The sequence below is a fragment of the Clavelina lepadiformis genome, chromosome 1, assembly GCF_947623445.1.
Source record: "Clavelina lepadiformis chromosome 1, kaClaLepa1.1, whole genome shotgun sequence".
Lineage (NCBI taxonomy): Eukaryota > Metazoa > Chordata > Ascidiacea > Aplousobranchia > Clavelinidae > Clavelina > Clavelina lepadiformis.
This window is the reverse complement of record NC_135240.1, coordinates 26,352,164-26,371,999: the sequence shown is the minus strand read 5'-3', so window position 1 is coordinate 26,371,999 and position 19,836 is coordinate 26,352,164. Positions and strand designations below refer to the sequence as shown.

At 33.8% G+C, this 19,836-nt stretch overlaps 1 protein-coding gene across 2 annotated transcripts; it reads right to left on the bottom strand.

The window, feature by feature from the left end:
* Positions 1–91: 91 nt before the first annotated feature.
* On the bottom strand, positions 92–17,250 carry LOC143467665 (transient receptor potential cation channel subfamily M member-like 2). Of its 2 annotated transcripts, none has more exons than XM_076965055.1 (30): positions 17,077–17,250; positions 15,441–15,488; positions 15,064–15,244; positions 14,694–14,785; positions 14,497–14,586; positions 14,130–14,292; positions 13,317–13,393; positions 13,063–13,201; positions 12,050–12,205; positions 11,794–11,939; positions 10,637–10,803; positions 10,414–10,486; positions 9,725–9,892; positions 8,840–9,038; positions 8,659–8,694; positions 8,334–8,476; positions 7,898–8,032; positions 7,602–7,738; positions 6,727–6,850; positions 5,156–5,339; positions 4,553–4,715; positions 4,188–4,369; positions 3,824–3,935; positions 3,621–3,730; positions 3,206–3,303; positions 2,664–2,854; positions 2,399–2,591; positions 2,168–2,293; positions 1,923–2,036; positions 92–1,211 (listed from the first exon to the last, which is right to left on the bottom strand). In XM_076965055.1, exons 1-30 carry the CDS (start codon positions 17,194–17,196, stop codon positions 1,098–1,100), a joined length of 3,981 nt encoding a protein of 1,326 aa, XP_076821170.1. In that variant the 5' UTR covers positions 17,197–17,250; the 3' UTR covers positions 92–1,097. The 2 variants fall into 2 exon arrangements, with proteins under 2 accessions (XP_076821170.1, XP_076821171.1); XM_076965056.1 differs by lacking the exon at positions 17,077–17,250 and adding an exon at positions 15,577–17,018.
* Between the last annotated feature and the right edge of the window lie 2,586 nt (positions 17,251–19,836).

The window sequence follows — 19,836 nt, the reverse complement described above, 5'->3', positions numbered from 1 at the left end:
GGTTTAATTTCATATAATAGTGCATAAGATGTTTGAAAGCTGGACCAACTGATCTGACCATAACTGCTGATGATAATTATTCAGAAGTGTGTTTGCTAGGTTCCCAAATCAAATTATTTTTGAAACACATGATTTGCAGAACACAAGCTTAAGAGCTATAAAGCATCGACTAATCGCAAAGTTACAGATGGCACTCTATGTTATACGTGAGCATTCTACATTAGATTTCATAAAACAATTGGTAACAATAACAAAACAATTGCGCATAATTCGGCATCAAATCTATGACCAATGAGAATGTAAAATGACCAGTAGATATCGGAAAATTCACTTTTGTTATTATTTTGACAATCGCTCTGCAATGCAGCATGCAGCCTTGTATCACTACACATGACACTTTGCTACGTCAGAATTGAGGATTTTGAACTAAAAAGTGAATGAACGAAAAGATTGCGCATGATTTGGTACCAAATTTTTAATCAATGACAAGAAACATCATAAAAAATTTAGAAAAAAACAAAAATGGCCGATAAGCAAACTGCAAACTAACCACACTATCGACGTCAAAACAGACACACTGTCGTGATTTTGAGCGGAAATTACTCAATCATGCAGTATATATGAAATGTTCTGGATAACTGTGACGAGTCGTCATGGATTGAATGAACTGCAGGAATACACCAAGACTGTCACCTTAATAATAATACTGTTGAAGGGAATGTGCATTTTTTTCAGAGAAATGAGAAAACATTTGGAAGATTTCGTTTACAATTGATTTTAGAACCATTACAGATACAGTATCAGTTAAAGTTTAATTAAAACTTGCATAAATGATTTCAATCGAGCAAAAATTATCAGAAACTTTGCATTAAAAAAATAAAAGCGTAGAAGGCCAAAATACATGATGGAACTATTGTTTTGTATAAAACTAAGTATTCAAAGTGAAGTATAAAAACAAACAATTCAATAACATTCGTGGTGAAGTGCAACAAGTAGCTTCAGTGGTTAAATATGCGTTAATAAAGAATACTTCATTAATGATACTGAAAGGTTATATGTAGTAATATCAACAGACAGATACAAAAATCGAAAATGTATCAAAAAAACGCTCCGCGGAATTCGGCAACTTTCCTGATAAATGATTCTTGGTCTTCAAACAAGTCAAGTGAAGAAGATACAACTTCCTTCCATTCTACGTCTTCATCTGGATGCTTTATTTGAAGAGAAAAAAACTTTTGTTTGATTTTAAACTACACCAATGGCAATAATTACAATGTCTTCTACTTCGAAAATTAAATTTAAGTATTGGCCAGTTAATGCTACTCTCTTTCACATATTCGTTGAATCATTTTTCACGTAAGAGTCATGGCCACCACCATGCATTAGAAATATACAAATACAACAAATAACACACAAACATTGCAAAATTACCATTAAGCGTTACTGAAGGGTCAGCAAACACCAAAAATTAGATTTCTATGAAAATGTTAGGCTCAAACCAGGGTTGTCAAATGCTCGTTAGATCAATTAGAGGCGCCTTGGATGGTGTTACTTTTTAACCGCTAAACTACACGAGCAGATAACGTTTGAAAAACCTTATAGACCGTGTACAAAATGAAACAAAACATAGCATAATATTGGCAAAATGTGTACGTTTAGATCAAAACTATTAACACATTCTTTACCACGCTACTGTAGAAGTTTATGTGATTTTGTCATTAGTTCAAGAAGTTTTAGTACGAGTCATGCCAATTCTTTGCGCAAAATTTAGAAAATCACACCTGGGAATTTCAAGTAGTTACTAAATTCACTGTGTAAAAAGAAACAAACCAAAAATTCGGGCCCTTTTTGGTGTTTGCTGCCCATTTACCCATTGTTTTTAGAATAGGTGATTATTTAACAACCATAATCAACATTCATACTTCCAGTTTTCCTTCGCCAAAAATTGAATTGGAATTATCATGAAAACTAAAGACTGATGTTTCGATCCATGCATTGTCAGTGTTCCTGCTGTCATCTGAATAACCTTTGAACACCTGCAAAGATTACACCAACAGCATCAGTAATCTATGTTTCTAGTTCTACCACTGTATCACAGTTGGTGCTATTCTTATCTAATGCAATTTTGAAAGTGAGGTCTCGCAAAAATAAAGCAAAAAGAACAAACCTCGATCCCCGCGAAATTGAGAAAATAATCTTCTTTTTCAGAATTGATTTTCGACTTATCCAACAGTTTTTTTATAAATTCCCTTGCCCATGTTTCAGTAACATTTTTTCCGCTTTGCACCATGCCCTTTGCGAATTAAAATAACCACGCGTTGAGACAGCATAAAAATGTTTAGTGTATTCTTTAAACAAGATATTCTTCATGAAAGTATTCAGATTATTATAAAATTACCCCAGGAATTGCCCACTGTCCAGTGTCCTTTCTCTTAATAGAAATAAACTCAATCACAGGGCGGCGATCCTTCTCTTTCCTGACCTTTTTCCCGTTCCTTTTCCATCTTGTAAATGCCCAAACAGCGGAATGGTTTGGTCCATATCGACCCAACACACCACGCCCCGCAAGACCAGTGCGTCCTCTTGGGTTTCTGCATTCCAGAAGAATTTGTTTCTTACAAGAAAAAATAGTAGCAAATTTTCCTACTGACAGCTTCGCTTACCTCGGCAAGCCATCTACGACCATGTAGCGTCCTTCGTAACTGCTACGATCCACTTTGCTCCGGCCATCGTATGAGTTGAAACGTAATTTATTATTCTTTTTATCATCACCGAAGGGCTTATCCGCCCAAGGTGGCTCTTTCTTAACTTCTGGGCTAGTGTAGCAGGTGGGATTATAGCCATCATACGGCACCTAAGAAAACCGTGATTAGAAACATCAGGTAACATATTCATATGATTCAAAAACGTCGCTCATCATTGCTGAGACTACTCGATGACCTTTCAGTCACATACTCGTTGATAAAGATTGAAACTCTGCATCGAAAATATTTATGTTGTTTACACAAATCGTCATGAAGTACAGTTGCACCATCGAAAACGACACTTGTTTGTTAACTAGAAGATATTTTCTAACACAATGAAAACTAAAAGAAATTAAACACTTATCACATCATGTACTGTTGTAAGCATGATATTCTAGGAACTAGTCCTAGCCAGGCCATTCTAAGTAAGTAAATTGTGAAAAATGTGTTAGAAAACTTACATTCCAAGGAACCAAGTGATCCTCCAAGTTAAAGCGTTTAATAAGATCCTCTGTTTCTTTGCTTTTCGGATACGGAGATGTCCTTGCCCGGATATGCACTAAATGCAAAACACATGGTAACCATCTTATTGGGTCCATGGAAATAATTTGTTGTTTGGCAACGCTTTTTGTCCAGTTTAGTTGTAAATGTTGTCTTATAAAGCTGATTGTTATTTAGTATTAAAGGTTATCAAATGAGTATGTATGTAAACTTCACACGGGTGCAATTACAATGGAACGAAAACAAACGAGTTCTTTTTGCTAGTAAGATAATAAGAAAAAATTTGTATGCAATTATACATCAACAACAACATATTTTAACCAAAGCGAAATTGAGAAAATCGAGTTACTTAAATTTGAACCCTCTGAACCTTACCCTCTGATTTGGTCTGGCGTGATTCAAATGCACTTAATCTCTGCATCAGCTTTTGTTGATAGTCAAACTTTTTTTCTAATGATTCTAGTTTACTTGCGAGCTTTTCTAGCCTGAAAAATTTAATATATTTTCTCAAAAATAAAAACCAAACACATCAAACCACAGTGAATGTTTACGTAACATGTTTTCAGAATATTTTAAACCTCGTTGAAGATTTGTTTTCCTCTTCAATTTTTTGATCTTCTAAGTAAGAATCCGTTTGGGCATGTTCCCAAGTCAATAATTTTGTAAGTTGCTTGTCCTTTATTTCCTTGACTATCAACAAACAAGTCATTTGAACTTTTGACCATTATATGAACCAACAAATATAATTGAAATCAACCATATAGGAATCCTAAAGCTACACATAAAAATATTTAAAAACGTAAACAATAGAAAAGGTGTTAGTTATAATTTTTAGTTGTACAATTGCCAGTATTACCAACCATTGCCTATTATATCACTCAGTAATACATATTACTTCCACCTGCAGAAGTTCCTTTCACAAGATAAACTAAAAGCCATTACCAAATTTTATGCCACTTTCATCTTCTTTGCATGTATATAGCCACAGAATAATGCTTCTAATGTAAGAGAATATGCTGAATGGCACCACGAGACAGGGACGGAAATAATATTCTTCCACAAGATAGTATCTCTCAAACTTCCATATCACATCGGTTTTGTCGATCAACTTCTCAAATGTGTAGCTGCAAAAGTCAAAAAATGTCATGAAATAGTATTACATTGTCAATATATAATATCTAGCTATTAATATACTGCCACAAGCAATGTTCCAATAAATGTTTGTTCGCTATATCAGTATCGACCTGTTCAACTGATATAAACAAAAAACTTGTCATTGTTAATACATCCAAACGCAGTAGTAGTACCTGAACATTGCAATCAGCAGATTAAGCAGCAAAACATTGACCAGCAGCATGTAAATTGCAGATAAAATTGGAACAAAAGCATTTTCTTGAGGACAATGGGGCATCCTAGTGTCAGTGGCATTATCAGTAACATTTGCGTTGCTGCATGTAAACTCATCAGCATCTACAAATGGCAATACAATAAAAATGCATACTCAGCATAAAAACAACACTAGCAGAGGTGCCCAATACGTCGATTGCAAGCCTCCTTAAGTTGATTTCACACCATTGAAAACCTATGTAGGTATATACTAATACAATCAATTTTTCATTAATTTTTCAAACGAGGAACCTGTTCTGTTGCATTTTAAAGATTTTTTTACTTTAAAACCATTGAATATTATATGAGCAAAACAAAGCAAGTCGGTAAAAACGTAGATATGATTAGCATTTGGTGAAACAACTTTTTCATTTGTCGATCTTTTTGATGCGCTTTTGCAAAAGTAGCTCACAAGCTCAAACAGTTTGTGCAACTCCAGCACAAATTCACATCAAACTAATAGGCTATTACATATAATTTGCATTTCTTATTAATTTTAACGGCTCATATAGACGTTTAATTACCTGGATTGTAATCAATTTCGGAGAGAAAGAGTTCCCCATAAAGTTGCCAGTATGGTTTGTACACTGATCCAAAAACTTTGTTCTTAGCACTCTTCTCATCAGGATAGAGCAACGCTTGGCTTGCCACACCATAAGCAAAGAAAATGACAGCCCAAATGAAGAGGAAAAATAACAGGTCTTTCAACTGCAAAATATAAAAGTATTTCAAACGGATTTCACCGCACAAGCAGACTTCACACAATAGTATACAAATATTCTATGCACAACACAACTGTTTGTTGCAGTATACAGTGGAACCTCGATAACGAGACCACCCCATTATCATGATCACTTCAACAGCGTCTGGAATATCTTCTATTCAGCCTATTGCAATGTATAGCATTCTGTTTTGCCAATGCGGCCACCCTGGTATCCAGACCGCGACCGGAATAATGTTGGCGTGAAGCAACTGATTGAACTTCGCCTAATACAACCATTAATCCACTATTACAGAAAAATTTGCAAACTTTTTAAATCGCAATTGTTAGTTCACAAATAATTAATTGCAACTGTGTCATAAGGTTTCTCATTCATCCTAACATAAGGCATACTCATTCTCCAAACCTAACCTAACCTAACCGCTTATATTTAACAACAGGCTGCGTGACCTACCTGCGGTTAAATAGTCACTTTGTTTAGCGATTGCTTGCGTGCATTGTGCCCACACAGGTCAATGCATGGCATACGCAAGCTGCAAATGAATCTGTAGCAACAGTTCCTGATTTTTCAACAACTTTTAACTGGTTTTAAAACGTGTAATAGATATGAAACCATTTCAGAAAAAATATTGCCCATGTTCTAGGTTCTGAGTCTGACATTCAAAACAGTATGTACAAAATTTCAACAGCTGCATTAAAAAAACATCTGCATCTGTTGCATCTATCAAAGTTTTTAAAGCACAGGAGAAAGTGATTAATCCTTTATCACATTTATTAGACGTAACAATGCCTACTATTAGGTATTAAATAAATATTCTGCATGCCTCACACAGAACAGGATCACAAAAAAAACGCTTTCTACTCTAGGACCTAGGTCTTCTGGGGCCTTGGCTATATAAGCAATATGGTCCTATGTACAATTGTAATGTCATAGTTCAGTGTGAAATCGACTAACGCGACCACGCTACTAACACGACCACATCGCTACGGTCCCGTGGATGGTTGACTTACCGGGGTTCTACTGTACATACATAACATAGCTAAAACATATAGTCTTGATTGAGGAAACCTTTGGACAACAAAAACTTGTGAACATTACTTGCAATAAAACCACCAATAACCAAGCTTATCCCAGTAATTTTTGCCTAAAATCATTCTATACTTTTGTAGGTTTTCTTAGTCTGTTTATCACCGTTCATTAATAATAATTGCAAATAGCAATGCTTGGGGTTGGATCGGCATGCAACCCACCTAACTATGGAAGTGTATCACAAAAAACTTTCATTGTTGGTTCCAAAACATACTTTAATTATTGACAAGTTTCCCACTTTAGTGGCTGAACTGTTCAAGAAACAGTGTTCAAAACATACTCACCATTTTTGTGACCATTAAAAGCTTTGGTCCAAGATCAGCATGCACCGCGAAGAGACTGAAAACTCGCAAACAGTAAATTATAAATGAAATTGCCATAAAAATCCTCGCCGAAAGCTGACATTCTCTGAAAAAAGTTTTATACTGTTTACATAATTGATATATTCTAATAAGTAGGGCAATTATTTTTTGACCTAAAAAGAAAAAATTTTAACAAATTTTGACCTAAAAACATTTTTTTGACAAATTGGCAGTTACTGGTTTACAGTACACTACTATGCTAGGTCTAGCACGAGCAACAGCGTAAACTCAGCTAGAGCTTAATAATACCATTCATCATTATAAATACACCAACGGTAAACTGGCCTTAACTTATTTAATGAAAAATATTCTTGCTATACACTTTAGTACGCTTTACTTATATGAATTACCTATCGATCACACAAAACATTGTATTAATTCTTACCAAACACACTGAGTAATGCCCATTGTTATATTGTGTGGTAATAAGAGCCGTAATGTTTGTCATAAATAATTAAGAGACGAATTTGTATATTTTTGCCACTTATCTTAGGCAATAGCAGTTTAACCACTGCATTTTTGAAGTTGCCACTCACTTTAACCATTTTTGACAAATTTTGACCTTACCATAAATTTTAACTTTTTTTGACAAGTCAAAAAACAATTGCCCAACTAATAAGCACTAAAAAAGTAGTAATTCAGTCTCAGACTGTTACTATGGGTTAGGGTTTTGCAAAATTTTGCTTTTGCTTCCCAAGAATTTGATTGCAATGTACTCCTTATTTTCTAGTTAAGAACTTGCATTGTATGTTTAAAAAATAATTAAAATATTTGTTAAACAAATATATCTGACTAACTGATGAGAAAAACTTCTTTTCAGCAAAGCAAAGCCAACAATAAAACACAGGAAACTGGCCAGATCCAGCTGATTGTCAGGTCTTCTAATCCAAAACAAGATTTTACGTCTTTTTTTCCTTGCTTTCATTCGCATAATCTAGACAAGTTCAAGTTTATAGATAAAACTTAAAAATGACAAATACTCTAAACTTCATTATGTAATTCTTACAACTACAACGATAATTATTTCAAGAATTTAATAAACAGAAATTGAAAAACGGACTATTGTATTGAAGTATTGAAAAAAAGCCGTTACCTGACGAAGTTCGTCCAAACCCAGTATAATTACCCAAATAAACAAGACCCAACACCTGAATGAACAGGACTGCGCATTTATCTGTGTCGAGCCAGTACATGAAAGCAGGACTGATGCAAACAGCAGCAAAAAAACCTGAAATATAAATATGACAAAGTAGTAATTTAGAATGATGCCATGTTTAAGATCAAAGAAGGAAGACAGGCATAAACAAGTATTACAGCATAAAGTTTAAATCTATACCAAGTTTACTTAAGTATTAAAAAATATGAGTTTAAGTGCTGCGTTGAGTTTGCTGGTAATTATGGTGTTGCAACGTTTCTTCATTTTAGTTTACATACAGTAAATAACAACGTTCAGATATAGCGCAGTGACATTACTGGATTTGTGAAGAACAAAGACTTAGTACAGTTTGTAACTTAGTATTTCAACATACCAAATAAAAAAAAACATTGCAGAAAAATTTAACAAAGGGAGCATTGTAAAAAGACTTGATTTTGTCTTTCAAATCAGTCAATTTATTTTTAAAACTTTTTGATTTCATCTTTTGCTGAGAATCCTGAGTTGTTTTATGCTCTCCTGTAAAGAGTTACGATGTTAAAAATTGTGAAAAAAAGCACACCAAGTAATTCAAGCACTGGTTCATACACTAATATTTTCTCTTAAGAAAAACTAACCACTAACACAACCAGGCATAACAGTATTTACTGAATACCAAAAAATGCAAATATGACCAAAAAAAAAAGAAAAATATAAACTACCAGGCAGAAGCTTCTCTTTGTCTGCAGCATCATTCTCTAAATACAAAGAACAAACTATTTTCAAGCAAAACTTGAAAAAGCACCGATTACAATAAAATAAAATGATTATGATCTAAAAGCAGAAATTAAAATTAAAGGATGGGCTAAAACGTGTAAAGTTAACATACAAGTTGAAGTAAACCTTGTGTGGAGCTTTCTTTATGCAAGTCATCATCTGAATTTTTTAGGCTTAATGTTGGCACCAATATTGGGAAAAAGATGCATGAAAATGTACGAAGCCCAAATAAAATTTCTGACCAAAATCCATTTGCTGTTTTGCGTACAATGCCATACCAAATATCTTCCAAATGGGACTGCACAGCTCTGTGCGACATGAAATCCTGTGAAAAGACAGCACATAAAAACTTCAGCTCTTTGCATATCATGCTTTGCAAATTTGTGGACATGTTTAATGTCAAAATGATAATTAATTAATTAAATTGCAAAGCTTTGCATGATAAACTACATGCAACTTAACAAATTAATGACAACTAAATGAGATAAATATCGGTAATATAAACACAAAACAGGTTGAGTGGAAACTAAGTAAGACACAAAAATTTAAAATTGAAAGTTTTTTCTCACTTTCTACTGGTGATAAAGAAAATGTCTTTAAGTAGATGTGGAACCATGGTTGTTGGTTGCAGAGGTTGTATATTTACAGAGTTGTATAACGGACATGCATTAATGCATGAAAAAGATGAAGGTTTAAATTCTCAACTGTAGGGGGAGAACAAAACCCCACTTAATTGCTGACCAGAACTCGTACAATCATTTGTTACTTTTGCCATAAATACAAGTAACAGTTTTGAATTGCCATCTCCACTTACAGTTAACATAAATCCTGTATCGCCAAGTCTATTAAGCAATGCAACAAGGCAAAAGATTAAAAATAAATGATTGAAACGATTGGTTCAGAACGTTTCAGATGAGACTTGTGGCTAATGGATAATTCTAGCCAGACTACATACATCGAACAGGATCAGTTTTTAAATAAAGTTGTTCAAAGTCACATCTAACCACAAACCTTAGCATTTGAACTAGCAGTAAGTTCCAAGCATGTCGTATTTCCCCAGCTGTCAAGTTTACGAGTCACTGCATTGACTGTCTTTTTACAATTATTTTCATAGCACTTTGTCAGGATTCCTGTTGCTAAACTCTGATATTTGTCAGCATGTTCATAATATTCTTTTTTCTACAAATCAAAAATTAAATAATAGTTTAAATTTGCATAAACATATTAATAAGCAAAAAGTCTTGTAATTTAATGACAGGGATTGTACAGTTACATACTAATTCACTTTCAGATGATTTTTTTGCCAATTTTGTGAGTAATTTATAAAGCGTTCAGCTATGAGTTACGTCCCTTGTTGAGTGCCTGACGGCAAGAGAACTGTGGTATCATATTTATTTATAAATCACACTTTTTGTTTGACAAATATTTGCAGAAAGAATGGGACGTAACTAACACACAAACTTTTAGTAAAGAGGAGAATGCTTAAAAATTAACACAGACTAAGTGTAATGCCGCTGGAAGTAAAATTCTTCGGAAATTTGCCCTATTTATTAAGCCAAAGTTTAAGAGGTGTCACTCATACACAACTTAAATAAATACAACACAAATACATAGTTGTAGGTAAATGTGAAAGTGAAGAATAACTCATAGCTGAACGCTTTAGTGTCAGTGCTAAAGTAAATACAAATTGCTCTACGAACTTCACGGGTAAAACTTGAGTTAGTTTCGGCACTATCGTGTGAATCCTTCACGCCAAGTAGTAACTTATAAACCCTGCAAACAAAAAGCATATAATTTCTAATTTTTACGTTTTATGATTTCTATAAGATTTAAAATTGTGCAAAAACATTTCATACACAGTGCAGTGCAATGCATTTTTATCATATCTCAGCAGCAGACACTGTCAGGAGAATTATCATGAACCTTTTGTGTTTACTGATCTCCTTGTTCTTCTTCTTTTTCAACAACCTCTCAATCGTTTTATTTTTATTTGGGGCATCCTCATACAGCAACTTTAGACTATCTTCGTTTAAGTGTTCTTCCAATTCCAACCCATAGTCCAAGAACAAACGAATGAAACCAGTTTGATCCTAATTAATTTACAAGTAAGTGGACGTTAGAGACTTCACATAAATTTAAGTCCTGTAGAAGTTCATAAACAAATTTAAAGAGGCTGATTAGATTATATCAGGATAACTGATAGTCGAAGTAGTTCAAATTGGCAGTGAATAACCATGAAAATACGAGGGAGAATAGATGTTTTTTAAACAATTATATATCATATTTTCTTTTAAATCATTTTATTAAAAAGAACAAAATTAAAAAAATTATTCTATCTACATGCAATAGGGTACAATATAGATACAGTATCATAATGTTATAAAATATAGCGTAGGAAACGTACAACTGTAATAGGTTTAGTATCTTGGCAAACTCAGCAATGATACATCTGCACTCAAACCCCGATACCAGAGCTTGTCTACGCGCATGTTTCAATGGACGCTTTTCACTTTGTCTTTAAATGTTGGTTGTCATTATTTCATCAGAAAAAATAGTGATACACTTAACACTATTTTTGTAAGTTTATTGTTAAATTAAGTGTTATAACATAAAGCAGATTTTGCTTATGATGACAGTCGTTTATTGAGACACTTTTTAGAGGCCCCTTTAGGTGTGACTATTGAGGATTTCTACTGTAGTAGCTTAAACCTAACCCAAACCTAGATTCAAATCCAAATCTATACTTGGTTATTACCCAAGTAACTAAAATCAACTTTTTGACTGTGTGGTCTACTTACGGTGAAATACTCACTTTTTTCATATTTTGGTTTTTCTGGAAATTGGTGGTGTTGCTAATCATAATCCTATAATTTCAAACAACTGAAGCAAATTTCATTTGGTGCTTCAACGGCGTTATATTTATCAACATTCTTTCCCTGTTTTAAGCTTCAAAAATTCATTATAATTTGGCCTGCACATACAGACTGTCTTTTATTTGTGGCCCATCGCAAAATTGTATTGCACCACCATAAGCTATTGCTAGATAAGCAGCAAAGCAAATGATTATTCTGTAAAGGCACCTTGACCAAAGCATCATGAAAGAATTTCCACATGTCTTTCCCTTCTATTTCATCATGGTCATCAGTCAAGATATTGCTTTGTGCAATATCACATCGATTCCAAGCAAGAGCTAGTTGTAAATGTTGCTTCGTTGATCCTTGGTCCTCTGTTTAGAAACAAATGTGTTGTTGTCCAAAGCAAGCAATTCCACAATAATATCAAATAAAACAAGATGCAATAAATAAAAAAGCTTAAAGCAGGTCTGCACAGGTTCACCTTTTACTATTGCCTGTAGTATTGCAATGTCAAGATCAGCAACAGAGTTATCTCCATCCAAGGAAAAAATTGTGATCAGTCTCTTCTGCATCAAACACCCTCTTGCCAAATTGGTCCAAGTTGTAAGTTCATTTGATGCATACTTCATTCTTTCATCTGCAAGTCATACACTCAAATTACGTAAGTTAAATTTAATGAAATACCTGGTATAACAAAACAATTTTAAACAACAATCAAGCGAAGTACTGCGTTATATAATTGACCAGTGGCTCGCAATGGTTTTTAATTTTTCCATTGTTAATGATGAAGGTTTCCAAATCTTTCTCAGAGCAAAAGCTTCAATGAATAGGTTCAGGTGTAAGTTGAATTGACAGTATAATGATAACATAAGTTGTATTTTGCAGAAGTTAGCACGATAAAATGACAATGCTAAAACTGCTGATTGTAATTAAAATGGCTAAGTATGGGAATTACATTATTATAAAACAAAAAATATTATAAAACAAACAAATAATATAAATAATATTGTTGCAATTGTAACCACATGGTAACACTACAACTACTATATACATCTAGTTGTAAACTTTATACGTGAATTTGCAACTGGATATACTGAATATCTTGTTATGTACTAATGAAATGCTGAAAACACTTGCACTCAAAACTGTTCACATATAAACGCACCCAAAACTCGCAGAAAATGCTGTATTAAACTAACAATACTACTGTATTCTGTATTAAACTAACAATATTGGGCTATATTAATCTATTTAAGAAAGCAATCTCAGCTTTGAAAATGCTTTAACTGGTCAATAATGCTTAAACGTAATAGCAAATAGGCAGAAGATAGATATACAGAACCAACCAGAAGTCCTCCCATTTTCCTACTTTTTTATCAATTTTAAGTTACTTGCAATTTAAATCACTTGGGAGCCAAATGGCTGTCATTGAGAACCACTCATAGCGACAAACCTTTGCCTGAATCATTATTTGATTTACTGGAGGTAGTGCACCTGTTAGCAGGTTTGAAATCAAGCTTTCATTGACCGAGTTAAATGGTTCGTCATAAAGTTTGGTTAGAATATTTGCCCAACCACCAGTGTCATCCACCACAATGACAGGTGTTTGTAGCTTCAATGCGTCGTGGACAGTCTAAAACAACCATAGATGAAATAAACTTGGTCTTATTTTCAACTTTTACCTTTTCAACAAACATAAATGAAATGAAATTTTCTTCAAGTTATTTTCTTAATTTAAAAACTCATACCTTTAAAGAGCCAGCGCCTCCTTGGATGAGAATGCAGACAATCGGCACTTTCTCACTTGAGCCACCTTTCTTTTGAGCTGTAAATTTTAGGATAACTATAATTAGAAATAACTTACTAATATTTCTAAGAAAATCACTGTGGCAACAATTACTGGGCACATGGGTGCAGCAAAAACTGAACAAAACATGAATATTGTCGTATTTAGCATTACTTGTAAATATGAAAATGAAAATCTAATATTAGTTACAGACAAGGTTAATTTTTGTTCTCAAACATACACATTACACCACATCACATGACACATCGTTAGTAAAAAAATGGATGTTACTGGATTACGTAATAAAATTACTGTAAATCAGATTGACCGGATGTGGTCATGATTTTTTCATAACAAAAACAACCAGTCTATACACTTTTACGAGAGTGATTATGCAATAGTCAAATTTCCATTTGTACCAGTATTATAATGAAGTAATTGGTAGGCTACATCTGTTTTTGTAATATTGAAAAGATTTGTTACCAGTATTTTGTCTCAACAGAAGTAGAGGAATGGACTCAAGTAATTGTTCCAAAGTGCACTTGAGGGATTTAATACATTAGCTCGGTCATTAGAAATACTTGCAAATTTTGGGCAGACTAGGGTTCCTCAGTTTGCTAATATTTATTAATTTTCTAAGGGCATTGTGTGAAAGAAAAGTTTGGAAACTGCAGTACCATGGTTTGATTACATTTTCAGCAAAAGCACATTAAGACATTACATATAAATGTCAGAAACTTGGCACTAAACATACATTGAGTAAGTTTGATCTTACCAACAACTCTTTCCAACCTGGCGCGAAGTTCTATTTCTTTGCCAAACTTACTATCCTTTTTATCATCATCAACCAGAATGAAATGAGAATGGTGTTTGTCTAAGCTGACTTTTTCAGCTGAGTCTTCTTGTTTGCAAACTGATTTGAGTTTATAATGGAAACCCTGAAATAAATGGCTTGTTCTACTGTGCAATTTAGAATATAACAAACTGATATGCAGAAAGAAAGTAAATGCATAAATTACCACCAAAACCACGAAGCTGTGCATACTAGGAAGAAAAAACATAAACAAGCAAACAGATAATAACAGCACAACAGCAATTGCAAAAATTTAAAAGCACTGATAGTAGAAAGTACTGCAGCCCACCGTCAAATCTTTGTTTGCAGTTACAGCAAAATCATGAAGATCTTTTTGATGATGCAATACTCCAAACGTGGCAATGCCCAGAGCAATAGCCTTATAAAAACAATTACAAGTTCATTATCTTCTACAGAGTTAACGTAGAAAACTAGAAAAATTATCTGTAAAGACAACTTAACAGTAAAAAACAAATATTTATTTACATCACTCTCATGAGCAACTACATGATCACGAATGGCCTCTCCAACAACTTTCATCACTCCAGTGTGAGTGCCACCGGATATAATCCAACCACCTTTAACAACAGTAAATTAATTAAACAAGGCTGAACGAAACAAACAAAAGAACTTCTTTGCAACTAAAAATTAGCTGATAACGAACATGTAGGAACCAACTACGAGCAAAATTTTGGTGCCGTATTGATCGACAGAAATATTCAAATATTTATTTTAATTCCATGACAAACTGTGGTGCCTAGCAGCAGCAAGACATCATGAAACAATTTCTTAGCAAACTCACATCAACCATTTATTGACCACATAAAACTTAAAATGGTTTATGAAAATTTTATACCTGTGTTAACTGCAGCTTTAATTAAACTTTTTCGAAACTCCTTTACTTGACTTGGCCTAAGCTTAAAATTTTGTGCTCCGCCAGTGACAGAAATTACAATATTTGGTGTATGCATTTTCCACTTGATAAACAAAATCTTATGCAGGGTATCATCTGTTTCTTTGTCTGACACAATGGCATACTGAAGAAAAGTTTATGAACACTACGTAAACATTTACTTCAGTTGACTTCAATGTTGTGCACATAATTTACTTGTGTATTACATAACACAGGAAAAAAATTATAAATAATTACTTCAGTAAGAAAAGCTTCAGAGCTGGATGTAAACAACAACAACATGTTAAAATATTGCAATCAATGAGAAAAAAGATACAAACCTTGGCATGTCCTTCATCAGGATCAAATTGTATCTTTCCGTACTTGATCTGTGAGACAAAAAAAAAGCTTTGTAGTTACATAGCATTGAGCGGCAAAGTAATAGTGGTTAAAAAACCATAATTAAACATTTGTTACAGATTTTCTTCTGCCAGGTACGTTTTCTACCGCTTTCACGGCCCACTCAAAACCAACGAACGTTGTGCAATGCAGCTTGATTGTATTTTCATGAGAGATTAAAAACTCATCTCCGTTTGGTTACGAACAGACATGTAAAATAAGTTAGTAAAATATAATAAAAACAGCAACAGCAGATCCGAGAGACCAACAAAAAGACAGGTCCTCGCTCTGAACACTCCAACATAGACTGAATCCAAAGGTCACGTTTTCTCAGGAAGGCAACTACTCGCGCCCGAAGAAAATGCGGGACACCAACCGTAAAAAGAACACGCAATGATTACGTGTTCGACCACTTAGAAACACTCAGGCGCCAAAAAGAACAAAATCAAATAAGACAGAGGACAAAAGAAATCAGGGTGATACAACACTAACAAAATAAAAGCGTGAGAAAACACATGAAAAACAAATAAACAACGGTGCGAAATATTATTTTGCCACACATTAACAACTGAACCAAATCCAACAATGTTTGCAAACATCAAGCAAGCAAGATCATGACATGTTGTTCAGACTAATTCTGAATCAATTTCCAAATGTTTCAGGATTAAACCAGCAAATAGCTTTGATGAAATTTGGAAATTATGTTTGACCAAACAAAACTTTTCGCTGATAACACAAAAATCATGGTCTACGAATCAGTGGTGTAGCAGCCTTATCAACATTTTGGCATTACCACGCTACGAGAAAAGTGATTGTCTGCTTATTCTATTCTTTTCATTGAAAATGATTTTGCTGAGAAACTAATTTTCAATGATATAATTTTAGATTTTGCGTACAGTATAAGCTAAAAGTGTTAATTTTTTAAATGTAACTGATTAATAAATCAACTGTATATTTATATCTATCTCTTTGACATCGTGCCTGCTTTGCTCTTTTCGTTTTCTCCTCTCACACTTCAAACTCTACTATGTTGGGCTGTAAACTATTTCTCTGTCATATCCTAGCCAGATGTACACATAGTAGAACCAGTATAATTGACAGTGATTAATATGTGTGTGTTATGGTACAATGCAGTGCCATAAACATGGGAATTCTTACAAACAACATCAAAATCACTACCTAATTAAAATTGCTACATTTTAGGTCGCTACGTTTATCAGGAGGATTCAATCTATTATACTGCAAGGATAATGAGGACTTCGTTTGCTGGCCTTTGAAAAATAAAACAAAAGCAACCATGCATGGAAAAAAGAGTGATTGTGTACCGATGAGGAGGTCGATGTCGACAAAACATATAGAAATCAATAAATGTGGAAATAGGTAGTTTACATAATTGTGAATAATACACAGAATTACTTAATGGAAAACAATATTTTAACATTGCTACTGTTCATCCTTTTTGGGCAAATGCATAAATGTTAAAAGTTGTGAAAATGCATAAATGTTACATAAAAACTAACAACAAACAACGTTTTATAAACACTAAGCAATTTTATGGCATTAATAATTATCAGGTACCTGACTACTATCAGGACTTCCATCTTGTTCAGTATTGTGGTTTACTTGTCTTTGATCAATGGTTTCCATTTCAATATCGTTGGATTGTCTTCCATTATTGAACATAATGGTTTTGGACATTTTTTTCAACTTAAACCATGATTTTATATATTTAAAAGTAAATGGTCAACTGTTTAAAAAACATAGAAAACTGTGATTAGAATTATTAGCTTTTGTTAGTCGCAACACATGACAAATTAAAGTGGACATTTTACAAGTTCTGATACTGCACAATTTACATTTTGGTTTAACCGTTTCCCGCATGCGATGGCCATGCTAACCTTTCATCTTTATGTACCACTGACTGTAATAAAGGCCTAACACCACAGTAAACAGAAACATTTCATTGCTAGGCATTTGTAATACTGCAATCAGAATATATTCGTTTCGTGTAAGGATATTTCCTTTTACAACAATCATATTGTGCACAGTTTGTCAAATCTTTGACCTATTTCATCTCCAACTTTAAATTGTTGTGTTCATTTAGCTCATGACTTGTATCAAGTCTGTAACCTTACAAACAGAAACAACTACAACCGGTAAACGATTATGTGCACTGATTAAACTTTTTCACACACGTTTAAGCCGTAACAACAACAAAAAAACGATCCTTGCGCCAATGCAATACTATCAGTATTGGCAATCAAAACAGCTATCTTCAAGCAAGGCAGTATGAACACCAGCAGCTGTATATTTATATTATTCTATAATCTATCTACATATTTGAAATACCGGAATGTGTTTTATTGTATTGTGTTTGCAATAGAGGTTTTTAAGATAAAGCCACTGAGGTATGACAATTTGAATATCGACAATAAAACCAACAAGGAGCTTGTAAATTCAGAGAAACAAACAACTTACAAGACACACTGTTTTAAGTGGGTTCCATTTCAATACAGATTTTTTTAATATTCCGTTTTTCCGATTGCTTGATTTTAAATTACGATAGCCTTATAAAAAAAATCAAGTCAAGTAAGGTAAAATATTTACAACGCCATGAATATAAATTTTTATTATAACATGTCTATCATAATGTATCAAAAATTCTAGTGGCTATTTGGCAAGTTGCAGCACTAGACTAAAAACATTGCTCTGCTAGTATATGTAGTCGATTTTTGCTGCCAGTCAGCCAATTTCATCTGAACTTTTTGAAGCTGTGCAATTATAGCGAAAACTAATTTACATCCACCACTAAGCTACATGCAAACCTCTGGACCAAACATATCTCACTCTAATACCCTGCAAGTCGTTTTATATGGAAAATTTTGTTGAGAAAACATAACTGTAAATGCAGTAAACACAAATTGAAAATATTTCAGCCGTATATATCACTGGTGCACTAGAAAATGGTATTGGACAGTGTAAACAGTGCTTCCATTAAAAAATACATAATTTATTTTTGATTGATTTTGGGATGCTAATTTTTTATCGCAGATAACCAAAGTTAGCAGCAACAAGCATTGTTTCTACATCCACACAGCGCAAATAATGAAAGAAATGATTAGGGATATAAGGTGACTAATGCCACTCAGCAAAAAACGATCTGATTACGGCCTCATAGGGATAAGACTTCATCGGATTGAAGGAAACGCTCAAATATGGCAAACTATGTAGAATTGACAGACTGCGTTGGATACCACATTCGTGCTTACTCAGTGGAATCCAATACGCGTGCTATGTGAAAGTAGTTTTATTAGTTTCATTAGATTGCTGCGTGGTTAGTCGTGGCATAAGAATCCTTCAACTCATATTTATTTAACAACAACTATCGTTTCTAGTACATAAATTCACATACACGTTGTAAGCAGAAATAAACAGATAATATACTGCACAATGCTACCAAAACAGATTTGAAATAATGATGTGATTTTATTGAATAAACAAGAAATAAAACGTTCAAAAATAAACCAGGAAAGTAGAAATATACAATTTATTAAATAGGGAATAGAACAATTGAAGATAACATTTACACAAACGTTTGTAAACCTGATCAAGCCAGATCAATCAACAAGAAAAAACAGGCAGTTTCTAGACTAGCCTATATTCCTATCTCATCAGTTATACATCTTTTAATGGAAACTCTGTTTACCGACAATTTCCATTGCTAGGTTCTAGTACACAAAGGCATCCTATGGTTGTGCACTTGTAAACTAAACCCCAGTTTTGTACGATTTCGGGCTGCAATTGGCCTACTAATGCTGCTCAGCCCACCAGCTATTTTGCTATCAACTTGCTAACAGGGTATTTCCCTTCTGCGAGTCGAACATAAACAAGAAACCAAATAAACTTTCATTGAATCCTACGTGCTTCCAAAAAAAAAAAAAACAATAACAATATTGTGCGCTTTGACAGTAGAATAGCAAATTACAACGTGTTGGCGTTTTGTTTCATTTAAATTGGACAAAAATTACAGGAAGGCCCTGCAGCCCCTATCGAGTTGCACCTGAAGTGCAAGCTAAAACCACTGGTCTATTGTATTGTATTATTAGTTAGCACAAACGTGGCGTCATAATCAAAAATAGTTTGTGAATAAAAAAGCTCCGTCTGCCTTGCTTGGCTTCGAATGACATAAGGCGGCCTGTGTGTTGTAACGTAATGTACTAACGTAAGTTAAGACCGATAAACTCTGCATCTGCATTCTGCCACGTCAAACTCTGCATCTGTCGGCATCAACCTCTACATTCTAACGACCCCAACCTCTGCAGACACAACAGCTATACT

Bases quoted from the DNA above. Each gene is read 5' to 3' on its own strand.
- LOC143467665 (XM_076965055.1), bottom strand. From the start codon at position 17,196: ATGTCCAAAACCATTATGTTCAATAATGGAAGACAATCCAACGATATT. The intron at 3,731-3,823 runs GTTTAAAATATT...TAAATTTTTCAG, and splicing joins GAAAACAAATCTTCAACGAG to GCTAGAAAAGCTCGCAAGTA. The intron at 3,304-3,620 runs GTAAGGTTCAGA...TTTTGCATTTAG, and splicing joins ACGCCAGACCAAATCAGAGG to TGCATATCCGGGCAAGGACA.